This window comes from Heterocephalus glaber, unplaced genomic scaffold, assembly GCF_053883595.1.
Source record: "Heterocephalus glaber isolate CG9 unplaced genomic scaffold, H.glaber_assembly_v1.0 deba00000281, whole genome shotgun sequence".
Taxonomy (NCBI): domain Eukaryota; kingdom Metazoa; phylum Chordata; class Mammalia; order Rodentia; family Bathyergidae; genus Heterocephalus; species Heterocephalus glaber.
In genome coordinates, this window is record NW_028258139.1 from 12,366,455 (window position 1) to 12,387,625 (window position 21,171).

Here is a 21,171-nt window from a genome sequence, read left to right on the forward strand (position 1 = left end):
ACTGGCCTTGAACTCACTATGTAGCCCAGGCTGGCCTTGAACTCACAAGGATCCTTCTGCCTCAGCCTCCCAAGTGCTGGAATTACCAGCATGTGCCACGATGCCTGGCTCTAACAGCTTTTTTTTTTTTTTTTTTTCTGTAGTACTGGGGATCAAACTCAGGACCTTGCGCTTTTGAGGCAGGTGCAGCGCCACTGAGCCAAATCCCCAGCCCTAACAGCTTTTAATATTCTGTTCTTGTGTTGAATTTCTGGAATCTTGACTATTATGTGCCTTGGAAAAGATTTTTTTATTATGCTAATTGGAGTCCTATATGCCTCACTTATCTGTATGTCAAATTATTTTTCCGTTTGGGAAGTTTTCTGCCATTATTCTGTGAACCGGTTTTTTTTCTGTCATTTGTGCTATGAAGGAATTTGGATAGAATTTATTTCCTAGCTCACTCTTTCTTTCTCTGTGTGTGTGTGTGTGTGTGTGTGTGTGGTACTAGGGATTAAACTGAGGGCCTTCACACTGAGCTACATCTCCAGGTCTTTTTATTTTTTATTTTTATTTTTATGTTTTTTGGTACTGGGGATTGAACTCAGGACCTTGCACTTGTGAGGCAGGTGGTCGCACCACTGAGCCAAATCCCCGACCCAAGGTCTTTTTATTTTTTGAGGCAGGATCTTGCTGAGTCATGTTGCCCAAGCTGGGCTTGAATTTGGGATCCTTCTGCCTCAGCCTCTCAGAATGCTGGGATTACAGGTGAGTACCACCATGCCTGGCGCTCACTCGCTCACTCTGTCTCTCTTTCTCTCTCAATTTATGAATGAAGTTTTTCTGAGTATATGTTCATAATGAACTATGTCTTTCACTGTATGTCAGAGATCTATGAAATTTTGTAAGATATATGATGTCTTAGCTACTTTCTTGTCACTAGGAGGAAAGATTTATTTTGGCTCATAGTTTGTAGAGGTTTCAGTCCATAGTCAGATGGCTACAAGGGAGGGCAGCATGGCAGAGGGGCATGACAGAGGAGGCTTGCTTAGGCATGGCAGACAGAGACAGAGAGACAGAGACAGAGAGGCGGGGGGGGGGGGGAGAAATATCAAGGGAGACAGGAGGGTGATATACCCTTCCAGGCCACATTCCCAGTGACCTACCTCCTCGACCTGGCTTTACCTTTCAAATCACATTCAAGTGTAAACTCATTAGCGGATGATTATCATACCCTCATGATCCAGTCTCCTCCCAAAAGCCCTACCTATGAGTGCATGAGGCTTTGGGGGCACATCTACATATAAACCATGATTATATTAAATGTGATTATCACTGTTGTTTTGCGCTCTATTGTATGAACATACCATGATGTAGACATCCACTTCACCATTGCTGGACAGTAAGAGTGTTTCTGGGTTTGCTATCATAAAAAAAAATCCTACTAAGAACATTTTGAGCATCTTCAAGTGTACGCATGCAGGTGTCCTCTGGGACCAGGGTCACATACATGTCTACTTGCACTTGGTTCCACCAGACAGGTTTCCAAAATGGCACTACCAATTTACATCCGTGTGTGTGTGTGTGTGTGTGTGTGTGTGTGTGTGGTACTAGAGATTGAACCTAGGTCCTTTACACTGAACTACATCTCCAACCCTTTTGATTTTTTATTTTGAGATGGGGTCTCATTAAATTGCTAAGTTGCCCAGACTGGGTTTGAACCTCCAATCCTCCTGCCTCAGCCTCCCATTGTGCTGGAATTACAGGTATGCACCACCATGTCCAGGCTCTTTTATTTTATCTTTTTTTTTTCTTTTTCCCTGTAATGCTGGGATCAAACCCAGGGCCTTGTGCATGTTAGGCAAATGCTCCACTACTGGGCCACATCCCCAGCCTGCTGCATGACTTCTAACCCAAACACCCAGAGTTGGGCCACACTTCACACGCTAAGGGTCCTCTCATGCACAAGACTGTGCTCACCTCAGACTCTAGCCACAGGTCCATGGTTTTCAGGGCCACCCACACTTTTGAGGAATTGGCTGCAAATTCAGGTTCAACAGTTCATTAGAACTAGGACAACTCAGAACCCAGAAAAAAATGATGCTTAGGATTACAGTCTCTATAGCAAGAAGGAATACACACTGAAGAGCCAAAAGGAAAGAGGCATAGGGCACTATGCCAAAACTTTGTACCCTGGGATGGTACTGACACAAAGCTTCTGTTGTCCCCTCTTATGGAGTTGGAATCTCCAGGAACAGGGCACAAAGACCAGCTCAGTTACTACTCAACACCAGCGCATTAGAGGGGGACACTTCCTTTTGCCTCTCTTTTTTTTATTGCATCTGATGCATGTGAAGGTGCTGACTGTGGCATGATGTGAATTTCCTTGATTGCTAAGGAGGCTGAACATCTTTTCACGTGCTTTCTAATCACTCAATTTCTTCTTTAACACTGCCTTTTCTTTTTTTAACTGGGCTGTTGTTACCAGGTATGGTGGCTCATACCTGTAATCCCTGCACTTGAGAGGCTGAGGCAGGAGAGCTAGTGCGACTTTGAGGCCAGCCTGGACTGCATCTTGAGACCCTGTTTCAAAAAACCAAAAAAATAAAAATAAACTGGGCTGTTTGCCTTATGCAGGTTGATTCAGAGAATGCTTAAAATATCTGTATATGAACTGTTTGCAGACTATAAGTGTTACAATTCCATATTTTGGCCCTTTTTATGCTATCTTTGGTGTCCTTTGAGAAACAGAAGTACTATATTTTAAATTGGTCCAATTAATCACATTCCCTTTAAAATGTGTGTTTGGGTCTTTGGTCATTTGCATCAAGCTCAAGAAATTTTCCCTAATCTGAAGTCATAAGATACCCTACTACTTATTTTCTTAAAATGCTGTAGTTTTGCTTTTTGCCTATAGGCCCTTATTTTGCCTAGAACTGATACTTGTGTATATATAGTGTTAAAAAGGAGTCAGATTTCATTTTTTCCATATAGACAACTTTTTTTCAGTTTATTGAAAAATCTGTCCTTTCCCTAATGATCCTCAGGACCTCCTCCTGCAGTCAGGTCTTAAAGAGCTTTCTCTATCTGCTTTTCTGTGGAGCATGGTTTATGGAACCAGCATTTTGGATGAAGTCTTTGCTCCCACTGTCCAGACCAAACCAGAATGGAGTCATTTGTGCTAAATGCCATGTGTAATCAAACTGAATTTAGAAACAGCCTACTTTTTCTTTTTTTTTTTTGGTACTGGGGATTGAACTCCGGTCCTTGTGCTTGCAAGGCAGGCAGCGGAACCACTGAGCTAAATCCCCAGCCATAATCAGCCTACTTTTTCCTTTTTTTTTTTTTTTTTGTGGTACCGGGGATCGAACTTGGGACCTTGTGCTTGCAAGGCAGGCAGTGGAACCACTGAGCTAAATCCCTGGCCCCAGCCTACTTTTTCTAAAAACTAGGAGAGGCCGCTCAGCCAAGTAAAGCATAATGAGGAAATGCCCTGTGTTTTAACTTTGTAAGGAAAGTAACTTGAAAGGACCCATCTGCCCTTTCTCCCCATCTCTGCTTGCTTGCTTAGCCTAATTCTGCCTTTAAAGCCCACATATGTTCTGCTCAGCCCATTGAAACTTTGTCTTATATATTTGTTACCTGATTCTAGAACAAACTGTGAGAAATTATTTTACTTGTTCAGACCCTCCCCCTGAAAAAAAATTGAACTCCACAGGCAAAGAGAACAGCAAAAGTGAGACATTAATATAGTCTTATAAGCCTCAGTGTCTGATCCGACAGGCATACAGGAGTTGAGAAGCTGTATGCTTTTTATTCCTAATTCGCAAGAACCTGTCTCCCCTCCTCCCATGGCCTGGGATCTGGGGTTCATAGCCTATGGCAGGCACCTGTTACTTACCTCCCCCTTCTCTTTGTGCCCTTTCCTTCTGTTCATTCTGTGTATTCCCTTTCTTTCTTTTTCTCTCTCTCTCTTTTTCTTTCTTTCTTTGTTTCCTTCTTCCTTTCTTTCACCCTTCCTTTCTCTCCCCCCCCCCCCTCTCTCTTTCTTTCTTTTGTTTGTTTTTTGAGACAGGGTCTTCCTATGTAGTTCAGGATGGGCTTGAACTCACTTTGGAGCCCAGGCTGCCCTCAAACTTGCAACAATTCTCCTGCCTCAGCCTCCCAAGTGCTAGAATTACAAGTGTGTGCCACCATGGCCCGCTGTGCATTCCTTTTTATAGTTATGACTTTTTGGCTTCTCAGGACAATAATTCATGAAAACTTGTTTGTCCAACATTTATCTCATACCCCAGTAACAGTGAGCCATTTTACACCCTGTGTGTCTGTGTCCACTATTTGACCCAGTTAATTCTGTGAATAAAGGATTGTTAGAATAAATGAAATAGGGGCCAATTAAAATATTTTTATTTCTTAAAAGCCAGGTAAGGTCTTTAAATTTGTTGTAATTTTTGTCTTTTCATACTGTACTTGGCCTATCCATGAACCAAGACTGCTCTCTATTCTCATTCTAATCCCATGGCTGAGTGTCTTGAGTAGTAAGCCCCCTATCTTGTTCCTTCTCATAAGCCCTGGCTGTCCTTTAGTCTCTGTATTTCATAAGCATTTTAAAATCTGCTTGTCAACTTGTATACAAACACATGTTCAAAACTTCTTGAATTTTGGTTGAGATTGCATTGAGTCTATAGGTCAAAATGGGGAAATTAACACTGGTATGATACTGAGTGTTTTTTTGTTTTTGTTTTTGGTTTTTTTTGGTACTAGGGATTGAACTTGGGTCCTTGAGCTTACGCAGCAGGCGGCAAAACCACTGAGCTAAATCCCTGGCCCTGTTTTGTTTTGTTTTTGTACTGGGAATCAAACTCAGGACCTTGTGCTTGCCAGGCAGGCACAGTGCCACTAAGCTACATTCCCAGTGATACTGAGTTTTATAAGCCACGTTCAAGATCTTCTTTAACCAAAAAAAAAAAGAGCGATGATGGCACACACCTGTAATTCTGGTGCTTGAGAGGCTGAGGCGAGAGGATCACTCTGAGTTTGAGGCCAGCCTGGGCTATGTAGTGAGCTCAAGGCCAGCCTGAACTACATAGTGAAACCCTGGCTCCAAAAAAAAAATAAAAGCCAAGAAAAACTTATTAAGCTATGCATAGCAATTCACTTCAGACCAGCCTGGACAATGGAGCAAGACTATTGTCCACCAAGTAGATATACAGCTATTCAGTTGTTTTTTTTTTCTTATTATTACAATTTTTTTTTGGTACTGGGAATCGAACTCCGGTCCTTGTGTTTGTGAGGCAGGCTGCGGCACCACTGAGCTAAATCCCTGGCCCTGTTTTTTTCTTCTTGGATGACTTCTGGTAGTTTGTATGTATTGTTGTCTGAACATGTCCTCCAGAGTTCCTGTGTTCATGTGAAAGGTGGGATCTCTAAGAGGCCATTAGGCCATGAGGTTGGAAGCCACTGATTGGAGACCTTTCTTCTATTGTAATATAGGGTGGTTGTTTTGTCCATTTATTTTATGACACATACATTGTTATATTTTACTTTTACATAAAATATAAAACCTATTAATAGACTGGTATTATTTTTATTTCACTCAAGTCTAGGACAAAGGCCCTAGGACAGGGAAGCTAAGGAGGCCACTCAGGGAACAGCCCCAGGGGTCAGTGCCTCATAAATGCCAAGTGCTGGGATTTACCCTAGGGTAAAATTTGTGGGAAAGGCACCTCATGGTCTCAATCCTAACTTGACTTTGCATGAAAGTCCCATGGGAATTGAGGAAGAGAGTGTAAGAGTCCAAGGGAAACTGCATGCTGTACACACACCTGGAAATTGGAGTAAAAAACTCAAGAAATGGACAGAAATGTTATGACTAATCTAGGTGAATATTGCCCTGGGGAGGGGGTTGGCTGAGACAAAAATATATACCTTCAGGGCCCACTGGCATTCACAGCTGTGGTGTGACTTTGGCATTGCATTGACTGGGTGAGTAAGTATCTGTAGAATTCACCAGTATGGAGGTATCTTAAATATTCCCAAGGTAAATGTAAAGATCCACAGTTAAAAACTTGACTGTACAGAAATACTCCCTTATACCCTTGACCCAGAGACCCAACGATCCTTTATCACACCAGTTATCCCAACAATTACCTCCACAGTCTCCTTCAGAGGGTGCACTTCCCCAGCTTGTCTGTCACCCGTGGTCCAGACTGAAGGTCACTGACCAGCTAGTTGTAGAATGTGTCTACTCCTCAACTGGTATGTGTGTGGTGGCTGGTTGGTTGGGTTCAGGATACACATTTTGGCTAGCGAGTAGAACAGGTGCTGGCTTCTATACATTTATTCCATTAGAAGCATACAATGCCTGGTCGTCCCTGTTGTGGTTGTAGTTTTAAAATCAATTAAGATGAGATAGGCTGGGTGATTTAGTCTATTTTATGTTGTACTGACCTGAGGCAAGCTACTTATGAAGAAAGAGATTTACTTAGCCCACAGTTTTGGAGGCTGGAAGTCCAAACAGGGCACTGGCTCTAGCAAGGGTTCCATGACAGATGAGCGAGGAAGAAAGGGTCACATCTCCAACAGGAAGCCAGATACTGAGGTCCCTCAAGCATACCCGAGAGCAGGCCCCAATGCCCTTGGCATTGCCCATGAGGTCCCACCTCAAGAGGGTCCTGCCACCTCCTACATCACACTGGGGACCAAGCCCCTAACTGTTGGTCCTTGGGAGATAAACTATACCCAAACCATAGTGCCAGTCACTGTCAAGTGATACTTTTTCTCTCTTTAAAAAATATTTTATGAGAATGTACTTTGAGACTGTAAGTATTCCTTGTCCAACTTTCTCCCACTAGTTTCCACATATATTGCTTTCTTTCTCCAAGTTATTACCGTGATGGTTGCCAAATGCTGATTTTCTAATTTCATCATTCGTTGTACAGAAAAGCTTTATCATCACTGTAGGGCTGAGGACTCATGGGATCCTATTTTATTTAAAGAAATACAAGGGGCCAAGGATTTAGCTCAGTGGTGTTGTGCCTGCCTGGCAACCACAAGGCCCTTAGTTTGATCCTGGTACGGGGAGGGTGGGACGGGGGGATATATAATACATTCCTCTGGTTATTTTCATCCACAAATCGTCTTCAATTTGGTCCTTGGAGACTCCTTCATAATAGATCCTGTGCTTTTTTTCCCCCCAGTACCAAGGATAGAAGCCAGGGGTACTCTTTTTTTTTTTTTTTTCCAGGGGTACTCTTCTACTGAGCTACATCCCAAGGTCCTTTTTTTATTGGTACTGGGGATCAAACTCTGGACCTTGCACTTGTGAGGCAGGCGCCGGAACCATTGAGCTAAACCCCTGGCCCCCAAAGTCCTTTTTATTTTGAGACAGGATCTTGCTAAGTTTCCCAGTCTTGCCTGGAATTTGTGATCCTCCTGCCTCAGCATCCCAGAGTGGTGGCATTACAGGCATGTACCACCATGCCCAACCCTGTGCCTTTTCTTTAACATCTATTTTGAGATAGAATTCACATACCACAGAATCTTTTTGGTCCTGGAGATTAAACTGAAGTCCTCATGTATGCTAGGCAAGCACTTTATCACTGAGCTTAATCCCCAGCCCTCAAATCACACATTTAAATTCAATAGGCTTTGGTATATCACATTATTTTTTTAATTTGTGGTATAAAGCCGGGCATGGTGGTGCATACCTGTAATCTCAGCACTTGGGAAACTGAGCAAAGAGGATTGCTGTGAGTTTGAGGCCAGCCTGGGCTACATAGAGAGTTCAAAGTCAGCCTGAACTACATAGTGAGACCCTGTCTAAAACAAACAAAATTATGGTAAAACATATAACAAAATTTGTCATGTTTAAGTATACAGCCAGTGGCATTAATTACATCTACAATGTTTTGGCACTATGACTACTATTTCCAAAACTTTTTTTTTTTTTGGTACCAGGGATAGAACTCGGGTCCTTGTGCTTGCAGGGCAGGTGGTGGAACCACTGAGCTAAATCCCCGGCCCTCTAAAACTTTTTTTATCACCCAATGAGGACAGGCCTGTAATCCCAGCAGTTGGGAGGCGGAGGCAGGAGGATCACTGTGAGTTCAAGGCCATACTGAACTACATAGTGAGATCCTGTGTCAAATAAAAAAGAAAGAAACTGTCACCATTAAGTTGTGGTTTTTTTTTGGTATGGGGGATCAAACTCGGTGGGACCTTGCACTTGTGAGGCAGGCAGTGGAACCACTGAACTAAATCCCCAGCCCACTATTAAGTATTAATTTCCTACCTCCCCTACCCCCAGTCTCTAGTGACCTGTAATCTGTATGACTCTGGCTGTTCGAGGTACCTCAATTGTTACATCTCATGGAGTTATTGTACAAGGTCAAAACTAAAATGTGTATGTGTAGTTCTACACCATTTCATCACACTTATGGATGGTATTACAAATAAAGTTGCTAAAAAAAACATTTAGCATGCAGGTTTTTGTGTAGAGGGAAGTCTTCATGTCTCTGGAATAAAGTAACCACCAGTGTGACTGCTGATTACAGGTTCACATGCTTATTTATTTATTTATTGGTACCGGGGATCAAACTGGGGTCCTTATGCTTGCAAGGCAGGCAGTGGAACCACTAAGCTAAATTCCTGGCCCTTTTAATTTTTTTAGTTTTGGTACCGGGGATCGAACTTGGGTCCTTGTGCTTGCGGAGCAGGTGGCAGAACCACTGAGTTAGACGCCCCCCCCCTTTTTTTAATACAAGGTCTCCTTATGTAGTTCAGTCTGACCTTGAACTCACTCTGTAGCTCAGGCTGGCCTTGATCTTTAAGTGATCCTTCTGCCTCAGCCTCTTCAGTGCTGAGATTACAGGAGTGTGCTACCAGGCCCAAAACACCTAAATTTTAGGAACATAGCTACAGACCAAAGATAGCTTATTAATAGCGAAAGACTTTCTGTTCCCCTCCCACTCTTCCTCCTCCTCAGCAATCCTTCAGATCCTCCCCTTGTGACATGAGACGACTAGTCAACTGCTATAGATTGTAAGCCTTTGAATTTAGCCAGTAAATTTAAAGAATAGCTGCTTCCCATGTCTTAGGGTTCAAACTGACCCCCTAGATGTGCCTACTGCCTGTGTCTGAGTGCACTCATACCCTTCTGCACAAGTAAACTTTAAACTGCCTGGTCGAGTCCTCTTGCTTGCTGTGTGCATTCTTTTCGGCACCAACAATTTGAATCTTGGGGCTCATTTCTAACAAGGGGAAAGAATGGAAGTCCAGTTCTAAACATCAAGAAGAAACGTCTAGGGCTGGGGATTTAGCTCAGTGGTTCTGCCACCTGCCTCGAAAGTGCAAGGTCCCAAGTTCAATCCCTGGTACCCCCCCCCCAAAAGAAGAAATGTCTAAAATCAGAGGGTGAGAATTTACGGGAGATTACTGCTCAGCCAACTCAATGAAAGGAGGTAAAAAGCTAGGCAACTTCACAAAAGCAGAGCAAATAACTTAACTGTGGATGGACCCTCAGTGGTCCCATCAGCACCCTGCCAGGTCAGAAGGAAATGAGCCCCTCTGAGACCCTGCACCCCAAGACAATGTCCACCTTACAAGGACTTTTAGGAGGCAAGATCCAAAGCAGGCTACTTCCTTGTTTCTCAGATAACAGCATGTCTGGCAGAAGGCCCCTCCCTTGACACACACACTTGTGGCTTCTTGCTGCCCCAGAGAACCATCTCTATGGGCAATGTACCATCTTAATACCTAGTAACTGCCCCACACTATGGGTCTCCTCCTCCTTGCCAGGCAGATGGGCCACCGCAGCAGGGGAGGTGTTTCATCTTCGAGGCCCAAGTGCCAGGTGCTGTCCAACCCCATACACAACAGAGCCCACGCTCCTGCTTTCTGCAGGAGGATTCAGATGCCCCACCTGGCCTCCCTGCTCTCCCCCAAAATCCCAGAGAGAAGGAGGTCGTATTTGAAGTGCAGTCCCAGCCTCTGGACTTTATTCTAGGCCAAAGGATAGGCTGGGGGGTGGGGTGCAACTTGCCAAGTTGGCAGGAGGAACACCAAACCAAAGCCCCTAGCTGTAGTTGTCAGGGTCCATGTCCTCCAGAAGAAAGTAGCGCTGCAGGGCCGGCTGTAGGAGCTGCGGGGGGCGAGCATGAGCAGGCCTGGGCCAGCCAGGGGGAAAGGGCTGTGGCTCCACCCGTGGCAGCGGGAGCTTCAGCGCGTGGCTGGCGCCATCCAGCACATGGGTGCTGTGTCGGGACAGTGCACAGCCTAGGAGCAAACAGGCAATGAGGCAGGGGCTGGCAGGGCCGGAGTCAGGGTACAGGCTGGACCCTGGGGCCCACTCACCCCTCAGTCTCATCCTGGAGCTCTGGGACTCCGCCTCCTGCAGCCGGAAGATGGGGTGGTACCTAGGGAAGGTGCAGATGCAGCCAAGCCACACCCAATACCTACCCGGCACCCTGGGCCAACGCCTGCACAGCGTACCTGCGATCCCGAGGCAGCGGTACCACAGTGTTGGGCTCTGGCAGGCACAGGGCCACGGGCCTGTACTTGGCCTCCTGCAGGGAGCTCAGCTGCCGCACATGCTGCTTCTCACAGAAGAAATTCAGTGCATCAGTGGTTCGCAGGTCCAGCATCTTTGAATGCGACCAGTCGGTTTTTTCAAGCGGCAGCAGCTCATCAAGCTGTGCAGGTGGCAACAGGGAATCCACGCGGGCCTGGGGCACCACGGAGAAGCTCTGTAGTGTCTCTGAGAGAAAGTGTTTGGTCCACCTGGTGGGTACCTGCATGGGCGTGGGCTCAGCCTGGAGCCCTGGGGTAGTTGCCTGAGGCTGTGCCAGTGGCACCACCAGCAAAGGTGGCTCCAGGATGCTTGTGGGTGTCCCCAAGATCATCGAAGCTTGTGAAAGGGTCTCCTTGGGAGGAGAGGAAGGCACTGAGGTCTTGAAGACCTTGGGCAGCACCATAGGCAACTTGGCTGTAGTCAGCTGTGTGTTTTCCATCTGTAGGGGAAGTGGCGGGTCAAGAAAGCACCCTAGCTCATTAGCCCCTGAAATTTCTTTCTGCTCCCACCCCTGCCCCAGGAAGACTGCCTAATTAGGAGGCCTCCTCAGAGCAGTCTCAGTCTCCAACATAAAGCCCTTGGTGTAGCCTTCAGTGGGAGCAGGACTCCCCAGAGATACTCAGGTTGGGGAATCATGGAGACAGAGCCTAAGGAGGCATTCCTGGAGTCCCACCTGGCCCTCTCCAGAGACTTCTAGATTTCTGGAGGTAAGAGGCTCCCTATGGGTGCCCCAACCAGCCCCTGTTCCCTAGACCTTCAGCTGCTGGATCATGTCCTCCAGCTTCTGGACGCAGTGTGTACGCAGCATGGCCTTAGAGCCAAGGTCGGAGCCCTGGACCCAGGTCTTCATCTCCTTGAACAGGAAGCCCTGTGGATCCGGGAGCCCCAGCCCATCCAGCAGCTTCTTGAGCTCTGGCCTGAGACAGATATGTGCAGCTTAACTCAAGGCCTTCCCAGCTGGCTGGGAGGACCAGCCAGGAGCATGACTCACAGGTAGGCAGCTGGAGAGTAGAGGAAGTAAGACATGAGCTCCACCACCACATCACGGGACTCTAGGGAGCAGGTCAGGAGCAACTGCAGTGCCAGCATCACAAACTGCTTCTGTGTGGGGTCCTGAGCATAGGGGTGGGGGGTGGTACTGTAGTCAGTGCAGGAAGTTAAGGGTGCAGGTAAGGGGCAATTAAGGAGCTTACCTCAAGGGTAGGAGGCTGGTCCAGGTTCAGCAACTTCAGGAGACTGCCCTGTAGCCGTCCCTGGAGCTCTTTGCTGACCTTGGGCATCAGCCTCAGCAGTGCTTGCAGGATATGCACACCGTCTGCCCAGGTGGCCTCTGCTAGCAGGTCCACGAACATTGAGGCCAGGCCTTCCACAGTGCCCATCTCCGGGTAGGCCTGTGGGATAGTGTGCTGAGGCCCTGCCCCTGTCCTGTACCAGGTGGGCTCCTCCCTTCTCCCCACCCACCACCCCACCCTGTTTCCAAGCTTCCAAGCCTCCTCCAAACCTCCAGGCTGAAGATGAGGAACAGCTTTTTGAACCAGTTCTGGACAACAAAAAAATGCAGGAACCTGGGAAGATGCCCATATTGCTCTTCCCAGAGGGATTCCATATAGTAGTACTTTGGGCCAAGGTTGGTCCTACTCCCTGAAGCCTCATGGGAGCACCAGTGCTCTGTGGTCAAGTCTGTGGAGTTCTAGAAGAAGCAACAGTAGCTGCAGGGCCCCCTCTCTGGGTTATAGGTACCAAGCTCACCCCTCCTGCGGCACCCTGGGGTGCCTACCCAAGCCTTTGGCTCCCAGGAATCTAGCTGCTGCTGTGAGTGCAGGTTATCTGGGCTTAGGGAAGCCGAGGACAAGTCCACCTCCAGCAATTCTTTGTCCTCCTCCTCTTCCTCTTCTTCCTCACTGTGAAGCCACTGGATGAGTCTCTTCTGCCACTTGCCTGTAGACCACCTAGGGTGTGACACCCATAGGCTATCCATGTTTAGACTTGGCTGCAGAGAGTGAAGTATAAAAGGGGGCATGTGGCAGGCTGTGGGACAGTGAGCCCTCCCTGAACCCCACCCCACCCCATCCCTGCCTCTTGCTTTGAGTCTGTTCAGGGAGGCAAGCTGGGCCAGGGATCCAAGGCAGCTGACCTCCATGGGCAGCCACATCTGCTGCAGCACTGCAGAGTTGGGCACAAAGCCTGGGAAGCTGATGGGCCGTGGGCAGTACTGGAGGTGGAGCACAGCAGGGTCACCGAGAACCTTAAGTCGCCCAACTGGGATACCACTCAAGGGCACTCCCTTAACCATTCTGACTCCCTCAACCAGGGGCCCAGTTCAAGGGTCAGACTGAAATGGAGCCCCTGATCTCAGTACACAGGGAAGCCTGTGAAATCAGGTGGAAGGCTACTCCTTAAACTGGGAAATGAGGGGAACCTCAGAGAACAGCTGGGCCCCATATGCTTTCCATAGGCCTCAGCCCAAGCTGGGACAGGGAAGTCTGCAAGAAACGGGGATTAGGGAAGTGTCAGGGTAGGAAAGAAGGAGCTTGAAGAGGGGGTACTAGAGGCCTTGGGAAAATGAGGATACCCAGGTTGGAAGGTCAGGAACCCACATGGACAGGGACCAGATGTGTACTTGGTGGATGGCTTAGGCGTGCTAGGCACCTAGTATGAGTGAGTATGGAGACTATGGATCTTGAGGGCCCAGCTTCCCCTGAACTTGCATCCCTGAAAGGCAGAGATTCTGATCACTCCCACTGGGGAGAGGGGGTCCAGGTAGGGCCAGGCCATGATATGGGGCAGGGATGTGGAAAGGGAGGGAGGCCTCACCTGGGATGCCTTGCTGTGCATCCTCCAGGGGGTGGGTGGAATAGGCAAGGTGACTCGGGGAGGGTGGGCCAAGCGCCTGCCTGCAGTCCCTAGGGCCTGGGGTGATGGGGCTGCAGGTGCTGTCTGGGCTTCAGTGCTGACTGCAGCCTGACTGAAGCAGAAGGCAGCACCGGGTAAGGCATACTCCTCCTGGGACACTTGCTGTGTGGTGAAGGCCAAGATGTTCCACTGCTGTGAATTCCTTCCAGATTGAATACCCTGGCACAGGTGGCATCAGGTGGCCATGTCAGGCCTGGGGTGAGGGCCATGGCTAGGGCTGGGGCTGGCCTCATACCCACCAGCAAGCCAGGGCCATAGATCAAATATAGGTAATTTTCAAAAGCTTCCTGATGCTGTTTCCAGGAGGGTGGGGGCTGAGCCTCTGGGACCACTAGCCCTAGCCTCAACTGCTGAAGGTCTTGCTCTCTGGTCTCTAGGGCTTCCATGTCCTGAGGTGGGGATCAGAAGTCAGTTATGCTTCCATGAAACTTGTCATGTGCTGGCCAGGCACATGCAGCCTGGGCCTGGACAGGGGACAGGGCTGGGCAATGGGGTGATGAGGGAGTCAGGACCCTCTACCTCCTTCACCACCGGCTGCTGAAGTGCTGCCATCTGGTGATGGATGAAGGGCAAATCCACACTATAGACAGGGACAAGGACAAGCACAGGTGAGATGCTAGGTGGCAAAACCAGTGGGTCAGGGCAGAAACAGGGACAAGAACCAGCCAGGAGAGGAGATGCCAAGGCTGGAATGGGCCTGTGGCAGCCCCTGAGGGGCCCAGGAGTCCTGAGTCTTCATGCTGTGGGCTGTGTGAGCCTGGCAGCAGACCTGAGGCCGGCCACACCCTGCAAGTTGGTGAGCCTCTGCAGCTGCATGGGGCTCAGTGACTCTGGGTTGGTCAACGGCAGCGGAGGGTCATCCATCATGTCAGGGCCCTTCTGGTACAGCTTCTGAGAGAGGAGCAAGCAAGAGGAGCCTTGATCCCTGGACTCAGGAGCCTGTCTGCATGCAGCAGCCCCACCTTGCCCACCCTGTTCTCATGGCACACCTGAACCAAGTAGAATGTGGGAAGGTAGAGGCTATGGGACACCAGGCAGAGGCGAGAGCCCAGTGCCAGCACCAGGTCTCCATTGTTGCTGCAGAAAGCCAGGGCCTGGGGGGCATCATCCAGCTGCAAGAGCCTATGGGAGGGTGCCCAGAAGCCAGAGTTCAGCCCTTGCTCACAGAGTGGGAAACTGAAGAGTGATGGGGGCAAGGCTCTATCCACCCCCAGTTCAGTCACTGGGCTCTCACTGGAGGCAGAGGTGGAGAGAGCTAAACCAGTTGCCCCCAAGACCCCACCCCGCTCCCTGGGGGCCCAGCCCACCGCAGCAGGCAATTTTCCGAAGTTCAGATTCGGACAGTGCAGTCCAGGCTGGCACAGGCATAGAGCTTGAGCGTGGGGGAGCAACATAGGCCTGCAGGCCAGGCTGGTGTTAGGAACTAGACTGCTGACACAGGGCCCATGCTTCTCCTATCTTTTGACCCCCTCACCGGTGATGTGGTCTATTGGGTCATCCTGGGGCTGGTGGTCACAGCGCCGGCCCTCACCCAGGCCAAACTGTACCAGGCCATAGGTGGCACTGTCTGGGTCCTCAAAGCCTACAGTGATGTGATTGCCCAATGCACAGAGCTGCACAACTGGGTGACAGCAGGAGAAGGTGTGCAACAGACTCAGGCTCTCTTTGGCATAGGGGAAGACTCGCCACACCTTCACAGTACTGTCTCCACCTGTGGATAGAAGAAACCGGGACTGGATCTTCATGGAGGGGAGAGGCTCCCAGACTGGCTTCTGGCCCAAGGAGGTACTGACCCGATGAGACGATGCTGTTACAGGTGGATGCAATGGCGGTGACTGGGCCTGGACTGTGTGCCTTCATACAGAAGATGGTCTTCGAAGAAAGCCAGTCCAGCACTGACAGCACACCATCTGAGTGCCCCAACACAGGCAGGTACCTGCAGGTGGCGAATGAGCCTGTTGGCTCTGGGCCTATCGCCAAACTGGAGGGGCTGGCCTGGTTCGCAGCAGCCCAGAGGGGCCCAGGCACTCACCGGTTCTTGTTCTTCCAGGCCCAGGCCTTGGCGCATTGGCGTGGATCGCCCTCGTGCTGGCACACGATCTCCCAGCAGGCGAGCGCTGTGTCTGGGTCAGTGAGGTGGCTGTAGAGGTGCAGGCAGCAGGGTTGTGGCGCAGGGGGCAAAGGTGGGCACATGCGGTGTACCACGCTCATGGGGCAGTGTGCTGCGTTCACTCGCACCAGGTGCCCAGCCCGGGTCAGCAGCCAAAGGGCCTCGTGCGGCAGGCAGTAGGCCACTGCAGCAGCACAGTCTTCTTCACCTTGCGCCCTGAAGCGGCAGACACCAGATGGACTGAACCATCTGCGCATGCGCAAACGAGGCGTGCGGGCAACTTGAGGTCTACAGGTGCGGCCAGCATGGGCGCCATCTCTAGGTCCAGCACCTGCGCAGGCAGCTGAGCCAGCTGTGAGTAGAGTTCACTCACTTGCCACAGCTCCACGCTCCTGGCTCACAGCGACAGCACCGGCCAGCCGGTGCCTGCGGGTGCCAACAAGCAGTTCACGCGCCAGGACAGCGCGTCCTGGCTACCATAGCACAGAGGAACCTCGCCCACTTGTGCCTCCGCCTGCAGGTCCCATGTGCGCAGCGTCCCGTCCTGCGAGGCCCACACCACCAGGGTGGTTTTCAGGAGCACAGCCAGAGCTGTCACTGGGCCTGTAAGAGAGGCTCAGTCACTCCGGCATCCTGAAACTGAGGGAGGGGGAGCAGTCAGCCCCGGTGCAGCTGAAGTAGGGAAGCCTGGTCTGGGCTGGCCAAGATCTCAGGCAGCAGCTGAGTGCTTTTGGGGCAGAGAGAATGCACTGCAAGAGCTGCCAGGGTAAGCGCACCTGTGTGGCCCACAAACACCATCCGGATCTGCCAGTCCACCTCCCACACCCTCACTGTGCTGTCCCGGGAAGCTGTCACCACTGCCTCCACCTCCTTGCAGTATGCCAGGTCTGAGATGGTACTGGAGACAGGGAAAGAGGGGCCTCATAGATTAAGCTGGACCATGTATGTGTGCATGGCTCTCCCTAGGGACCCGCCTCATGTCCCTATGACCCCCCTCACGTCTTGTGGAGATCCCAGCACACATGGACGAGAGCCCAGGTGTGCAGATCCAAAGTGAGCACCGCTGAGCCATAGGCTGCGAAGTAATGCGGGCGGAGGTGGGTGGGCGCTGGCCCCAGAGCCAGCCTCTTCAGCGTGCCAGCCAGGCCTGGCGGTGGCTGCACAATTGAACCACACAGCACCAGGCGGTGGCCACCTGAACGGAACTTCCAGAATGTCAGGCCACCGCCCACCTCAGCTATGAGCAGAAGACCCAGGTTGGGCACCGGCAGGCAGCAAGTGAGTTCGCGGCCCAGGACTCTGCCCACCCCTGGCTGGCTCAGCCACAGCAGGCCGAGGCTCAGCCCCAGTATGGCCAGCCCAGCGGGATCCCAGCCTACAAAGCGGGCCACAGCTCCCAGAGGTCCTGGCACAGCCACCAGTCCGGTAAGTGCCACGGGGGCCTGCAGCTTCTGTTGCGCCCAGCCGTCCTTTCTATGCAGGTGCAGGTGTCCTGCACCATACAGCACCACAAAGCGCCTGCCCTCTGGGTCCTGTGCCACCGAATGCAGCCCAGCTGCCACCTCCAGGCGGCGAAGTGGCTCCAGCCCGTGTGTTAGCTGAGCTACGTGCAGTTTGGCATTCTTTGCCTGTGGGCCACCATGTACAAAGACCTTCGTTAAGGGCTGGAGGTGAAAGTGGGGGGACTTCTGCCCAGGGAAATGCGAGGGGACCGCCACAGTAGGTACCAGGAACACCCAGGAAAAGGGCTGGTCTGGAAAGAGCCCAGATGGTAGATGCTAGGGCAAGCCACACCTTTTCCACGAGGTTGTGGAGGCCTGCCCACAGGAGCAACCACAGCTGGCGGACACGGGATTACAAAGACATGTCCTGCCATCGCTGGCTGCTGCTAAAGAGCTCCTGGACCTGTGGCGGCTCCCGGAAGTACAAATCTACAGGTGGACGGAAAATGTGCTGCCACTTTCGACCCTGAAGGTCACGGACAGTGCTATGTCTGCCAGGAACTGCCTGGAGAAGTTGCATTTCTGGGACAGAACAGAGCCCTTGTGAGACCTGTTCGCTAAAGGGGGGGTGGGGGAGGGGCAGAGCCAGGTCCCCTCACCAATCTTTTCCAACAGAAATCCCAGGTCTGGGGTGTCATAGCTGTCCACATCGTATAGATCTGAATCTGGAGTCAGGTTATCGCCCTCTGCTGAAAGGTAGCTGCTTGCGTCCAACACTTCTGCCTCCATGTTCAACGTTGTGTCCAACAGCTCCCAGGGCCTAGCAGTTGCTAGGATACCAAAAGCCACAGGCCCCTCCCTGACGCAGCCCCGACCCTCATGGTGCCCAGATCCATACTAAGTCACAGAAACTTTTATTGGAAACAAATGAGCTGCAGCAAAGTGACACTCAGTGCACGCAGTCCTCCTGGCGAAGTGGGGGGACAGATGGGCACCAGGGGCTGGCCCAAGACCAGAGCCACTAACCACTAGGACCTGCTTGTGGAACCTCAGGACACTGGCCCTTGAGGTGGAGTGTGCAGGCCCAATAGGAAATACAAAAATAAATTCTGTGGTCCATCCCTGCTTATGGCAGTCCATCTGGGCAGGGCAGTCATTCTTCCCACAAGGCCTTGTGCTGTCTAGTCCAGCCACAGCATGGGCAGTAGGATCCTGCAGAGGTGAGTGGACATTCACCGGCTGGTGCCAAAAGGCTAGGCAGGTGTGATCTTGCGCAGCACCAGGACTGTGGCAGCGCCAGGGTATGGCCATCAGCTGGGGAGGTCCTAGGGCCCCTCAGGTGCGGAGGTCCAGGCACTGGTTGAAGCTGAATGAAGCTGGGGGCTCTGCTCTTCTCATTACATACAGATCACTGGGACCCTGAGCAGAGATTGACACAGCAAGACTTTAAGTGCCACTACCCAGCAGACTAGGCAGAGGTAGGCCTGACCTACCCCACCCATTCCAAGGACTGGGGCCTCCACCACTACCACATACCTGTCCTCTTCCACGGTGGTGGTCTCCTCAGCCCCACCCTCACTGCCTCCGCCTCCACTTTCTTCTTCCACTTCTTCCTCCCCTAGTTCCATGTCCAGTTCATTACCTGCCTCTGAGGGTGTGTAGGTGGAACCACTGGGTGGGGAAGTGGGGAAAACAGTCTTAGGACTACCTATCCCAAGCTTGCTGCTGGTCCAAGGGAGGATGTTCAGGCAGTACACAGTCGGGTGGTTGGGCACAGCTGAGGAAATGGTAGGGGCCCAGGGAGCTAGGGGATGGGAGATGGGTGGTACAAACCTGATGGAGCGACAGCTGAAGAAGACAATTCGCTTGAGTCGCTTGTTGTAGAAGAAATAGTTGAAGGACCAGAGGCTGCCATCCTCCCCAAAGGGGTCTGAGTCCAGGTCTGGGTTATAACTAGGGAGTAGGGCAAGCAGTAATGTGAGGCACTCGGTGCCACATACACCTGGGGGCCATACCTGCAGGGACTTTGGCACACCTGTAGATGTCGCATTCAGCCAGGCAGATCTCTTCATCCATTGCATTCCAAAGCTGTGGCTTCAGGGCCTTGAAGTCCTCTCGCACGGCGGAGAACAGGCTGCAATTGACTGCATTCATCACCTAGGGCAGGTCATAGTCAGGGCTGACAGGGGTCCAGGACAGCAGGTATGGACTAGCTAGATCCCAGAAACCACAAAAAGTTGGGGATTGGACCGGGGATTTAGCTCAGTGGTGCCATGCCTGCCTCACAAGTGCAAGGTCCTGAGTTCAATCCCCTGTACAGCAAAAAAAAAAAAAAGAAAAGAAAAGAAAAGAAAAGAAAAAAGTTGGGGATTGCAACAGGGATGGTTGTGGGGCTGTGAGTCCCTCCACCTGATCCTCACCCAGCTGAGGCTGGGCTCCCGGCTGAACTCATGGCTTCGGGCTGTACTGAAGTCATAGTCTGGCCTGAAGGATTCATTGAGCGTGGCAATCAGATAGAAGAGGGTCTTTCGGCTGCACTTGTCACTGAGGGGGCCCTCATCCTCACCACCTTGGCTCTTGCTCAGTCTGTACAGAGACAAACATCAGCCTAGCCCACCATCCCACAGCCTGGAAAAGGCAGGCCCCACCTCAGCTCACCTGCTGGGGCTGAGGCCCGAGGTCTGGGGTGGGGAGAGTGCCTCCAGTACATGGGGCTGGCCCTCCTGGCAGAACTGCTTGAACATGTGCTTGTCATCTCCCGCCATCTTACACGAGTAGCTCTCAATCCTATGGGATGCAGGCAGGACCATGGAGCATGCTGACCCCACCAGGTTAAACTCAGGGGCCAGGGCAGTGACCTTTGAGATGCTGGCCTTCAAGAACCTCTGGCCTCACCTGCCAATGATGTGGGCATCTCCAGTCTCCACAGTTAACTGTGAGTTGATGGCCTCAAAGCTGGAGTTCTCCAACAGCTTCATGACCTTGGGGAGGGGACTCCTTGTTCCAGAGGGGCTACTGCTGCCTGAGGATGTAGGAAGCCAGGCCATGTGTATCTGTCCCCATGGAGCTCTACCTTTAGCCCTCCCACCCCCTAAGCAGACCACTGTGCACAGATAGGTCTGGGCTGTGTCCAGTCTTCATACAACTCCTCTCCCTCCTTCTACCAACCCTCAACACTCAGCACGAGTTGTTAAGTGCTGAGATCCTGTTACTTGAAGGTGGCAAGCTCAGGCTCCCAGCTCAGCCATATGCCCTGCATCACGCAGGATAAGGGGACAACCCAGGACTCTGCTCACTCTGGGGCTGCTGGACTAGTCCTTCACTCAACCCTCACTGTCCCCATCCTCATCCAGAAAGAGGCCCACCCACCCACCATGGGAATCACTTTGCACTTGCCAAGGACTGTGACTTCTGCAGTCCCCCTTTCAGGCTGAGCTGGGCTCCTCTGCCAGGGTAAGAACCAGGACAGCTGAGGCCCAGGTCCTGCAGTCACCTGGGTGGGCGCCCTCCGGTTCTAGAGGCCGCTTTTCTAGCAAGGAGTGAGGAACCCCCCGGCAGGTTCCTATTCTGCAAGCACTTCTAGTCCTTTCATACGCCAAAGAGCGGAGAGAGCCCCCTACGGTCCGGCTAGCGCGCTGCAGCGTCGGCCGGCCCGGCTGGGGCACCTGCCGAACCTCGACGGAACCACAAGTCCCAGCAGGCAGTGCGGCGAGTGTGGGTCTCCTGCCAAACCACCACGGAACTACGAGTTCCAGGAGGTAGTGCTTCGGCGCGAGGCCCGCTGGGCGCTGTGGTTTCTGTGGCCTCGGTCGTCGCGGGCTCAGGGTGGTCACCCACCTGCCTTGGCAAGATCGACCCGGCCAGGCTGCTCGGCGTCGGTGTCCGGGCAAAGGCGAGGCGGGCTCCGCGCGGTGCGGGCTCCTCAGAGCCGCAGGGTGGCGCCGCGGCCTCCGCTCGGGCCGCGCCGTATCCGGGGGAAGCTCCGCGGCGACGTCCCGTTATTCCAGGCCCTGCCGGCCCATCCGGGCTGCCACCACGACATAGCCTCGCCCCCCTGCACAGCGCCTACTCTCGCGACCGACCTGTCGTCGACCGACACAGAGCACCCCAGCGAGCAAGCAAACCCAGCGACCTCCGCTTCCCTCGTCCGGACAACA

The 21,171-nt window shown here is 51.7% G+C and overlaps 2 protein-coding genes across 11 annotated transcripts; both read right to left on the reverse strand.

Annotated features, from left to right (window-relative positions):
- Window positions 1-7,557: 7,557 nt before the first annotated feature.
- Window positions 7,558-17,805, reverse strand: Wdr97 (WD repeat domain 97). The gene is given in 22 exon segments (XM_087184858.1): window positions 7,558-10,254; window positions 10,333-10,394; window positions 10,471-10,988; window positions 11,304-11,466; window positions 11,541-11,662; window positions 11,743-11,940; window positions 12,051-12,239; window positions 12,327-12,869; window positions 13,202-13,621; window positions 13,702-13,851; window positions 13,982-14,042; window positions 14,232-14,353; window positions 14,452-14,584; window positions 14,770-14,860; window positions 14,937-15,173; window positions 15,256-15,398; window positions 15,495-15,777; window positions 15,780-16,175; window positions 16,349-16,470; window positions 16,572-17,200; window positions 17,367-17,503; window positions 17,674-17,805. Coding segments are annotated over 22 exon segments (5,049 nt in total). The 5' UTR covers window positions 17,804-17,805; the 3' UTR covers window positions 7,558-10,054.
- A 107-nt stretch (window positions 17,806-17,912) lies between these two features.
- On the reverse strand, window positions 17,913-20,991 carry Maf1 (MAF1 negative regulator of RNA polymerase III). Of its 10 annotated transcripts, none has more exons than XM_087183801.1 (8): window positions 20,852-20,991; window positions 19,910-20,032; window positions 19,673-19,832; window positions 19,435-19,600; window positions 19,050-19,171; window positions 18,848-18,967; window positions 18,551-18,685; window positions 17,913-18,433 (listed from the first exon to the last, which is right to left on the reverse strand). In XM_087183801.1, the coding sequence occupies exons 2-8, from the start codon at window positions 19,926-19,928 to the stop codon at window positions 18,412-18,414; spliced, it is 744 nt and encodes a 247-aa protein (XP_087039927.1). In that variant the 5' UTR covers window positions 19,929-20,032; window positions 20,852-20,991; the 3' UTR covers window positions 17,913-18,411. The 10 variants fall into 10 exon arrangements, with proteins under 10 accessions (XP_087039927.1, XP_012924707.1, XP_087039915.1 ...); XM_013069253.3 differs by having other exon boundaries at window positions 19,673-19,801; window positions 19,910-20,036; window positions 20,852-20,990; XM_087183789.1 differs by having other exon boundaries at window positions 19,910-20,036; window positions 20,852-20,990.
- Between the last annotated feature and the right edge of the window lie 180 nt (window positions 20,992-21,171).